General features: G+C 35.8%; 1 protein-coding gene across 1 annotated transcript; it reads left to right on the top strand.

Moving 5' to 3' along the window:
* The first annotated feature begins 330 nt into the window (after positions 1-330).
* LOC147387596 (uncharacterized) lies at positions 331-1167 on the top strand. The gene has a single exon (XM_086421725.1). It carries the CDS (start codon positions 525-527, stop codon positions 999-1001), a length of 477 nt encoding a protein of 158 aa, XP_086277851.1. The 5' UTR covers positions 331-524; the 3' UTR covers positions 1002-1167.
* Positions 1168-2346: the final 1179 nt, after the last annotated feature.

Raw genomic sequence — 2346 nt, 5'->3', positions numbered from 1 at the left:
ATAAAAAATAAATAAATAACAAACATGTAATATCTTATATAAGAAGTCATTAATCTTGTACTAACTCTTAAGTTATAAGCATAATAAAAAAAAATAATATAGGGAGAGACGGACAAGTGTTCGTCTTAAATAATTTATAATAAATTAATATTTATTTATTTATTTTATAAGTGTTCGTTTCTCGGTTTGAGTCGCTTTGGTTCTATGCAATTCTTGAACCACACTTTGTTACAAATCGAATCAAACTAAATCAGTCCAAAAGCATCGATTTGGTTCGGTTTTCAGTTTGAACCGGACCACGTTGCACTAAAGCGAAATGTAGGCAACCCTTTCGAGACCACAAAGAAGTCCTAAAATGGAATTCAGACTTGCAGAGAGAACAGATCCCAAAATAAGATTCTGGTCCAAACAATACAGCTTTGATTTGAGAACCCAACAGCCATTAAAACCCATCCAACACTATCTACTCAAATCTCTATAAACAGTTATCAAAGAACAATCACTCATTCATTTTTCAGACTTCAATGGCTCGTGAGTTTGTAGAACAAAACCCAAACACCAAAACCACCATTTCTTTGATGAGGAGATTAATGGGTAAGAGAACAACATGGGTTTGTTTATTTGTCTTGGTTTATGCTCTACTCATCTCCTTCTCATGTAATCTCCTTCTCTCAATTCAAGCTTGGTTCAACTCCAACAATTCTTCTTCTTCTGTTTTGCCAGCACTTTATGCTTCTGTACTTTTTGGGGTAGTCTTTGGCTTCCTTTCAATGGCAGCAGCGCTTGCTGTTGCCATCCCTGCGAGTGTTGTGACATGGATCACTGTGTTGGTTATTCTAGCCTTTTTTGGAAAACCTTACAGAGCTTTAGTTCTTGAAGGGAGGATAATTACTACAGATATTGTTGGGTTTGTGATAAAGATTTTGATTAAAGAGGGTAATATTGTAGCAGTGATTTGTGCTGTTGTTGGGTACTTGACGCTTATAGGGAGAAGTGGATAAGATGATTGATGGGTTTTGGTTAATTTGGCGGGATAGTTCATAAGGGAACTAGATTTCAAGAAGTAAAAATGTTCACTTGGTTGTCTGGTGTTAGTGATCTGTATGACTGTATCCATGTTCATGTATTCTACCACATTGGAAGTAATGAAATTGGGGTTTTGAACAATATCTCAACTTCTTATGAGTGCTTGTTGTGTAAATTTATTTGTTTGGTAGGGTTTATGTGGGATTTTGGAGATATGGGTTTTGATCCATGAGAAATGGGAAAGCTTTTTTCTTGGGAGGGGTAATTGCTAGATTAGTTTTGGTTTGTTTTTTAAAATTCATTTTTCTTAGTCTTTGAAGGCTTATTGTTCTGTTTTGTGTAGCTTTTCTTTTATTTTTCTCATAATGTATTCTTCCAAGTGACTTCTAAGAATGAAGTGTATATATTTTAGGGAATTATTGAATGCTCTATGGTCACTGCTTGTATGAAAATATGGGTAAAGTAATTTAGATTTGTAAGTTTCATGAAATGCTAGAGAAGCAATGTTGGTATCCTTTTTTAGCTCACTAAACCATTTAGACACGAAGTAGGAAAAGGCAATGATAACTATTACTCTTTTTGGAGTAAACTAGTTATGGGTTTTATCTAAAACATTCAAAACGTGCTTATCAGACCTGAATCGATAGAACCCATTTTTGCTGCAATTGCTAAACTCATGGCCTAGACGAACACAATTTCGTATGGCTCCCATATAACTCTGCCTTGTGCAACTTGAACTTCTGTATCCAAATAAACCCAAATCAGGTTTGACTCTGGCACTTCTGAGCTATTTTTTGTAAGCTGGAGGCCCCATTTGAGTAGGTTACTTAAAGAGCATTGCTACTCTTTGGGGAAGTCTCTGGCCTCCACTCAGTCACAGTGACACTTTCCGTTGCGATACCCGCAATTGTTCTGACATGTATCACCATGTGGTGCTAATAGCCTTTTGAAGAAAGCTTCGCAGAGCCTTTTTTTTTCTTGATAGGAGAATTATGACTAGTTCTTGAAGGTAGGAGAATAATGACTGCTATTGTTGTGTTTGTGATAAAGATTTTTTTAATTAAAGAGGTTAATATTGTTGTGGTGATTTGTGTGGTAGTTGGGTCCTTGACGCTTATAGGGAGAAGTGGAGATGATGATCGATGGGGTTTGATTGATTTGGCTAGATAATTCATGGGGAAACTAGACTCCAAGAAGCATTACTTTTTACCTTGGTTGTCTGTTTTGGCTATCTATACCCATGTTCATGTATTCTATTACGACATCAGAACTAATGAAACTGAGATCTTCTACATGTTCCTACTTCTTATTAGTGTTTTT

The sequence above is a fragment of the Akebia trifoliata genome, chromosome 13 (assembly GCF_017979445.1).
Source record: "Akebia trifoliata isolate Shusen 1 chromosome 13, ASM1797944v1, whole genome shotgun sequence".
NCBI classification, from domain to species: domain Eukaryota; kingdom Viridiplantae; phylum Streptophyta; class Magnoliopsida; order Ranunculales; family Lardizabalaceae; genus Akebia; species Akebia trifoliata.
Note: the sequence above shows the minus strand (reverse complement) of the source record. Positions and strands in the feature narration are given on the sequence as shown.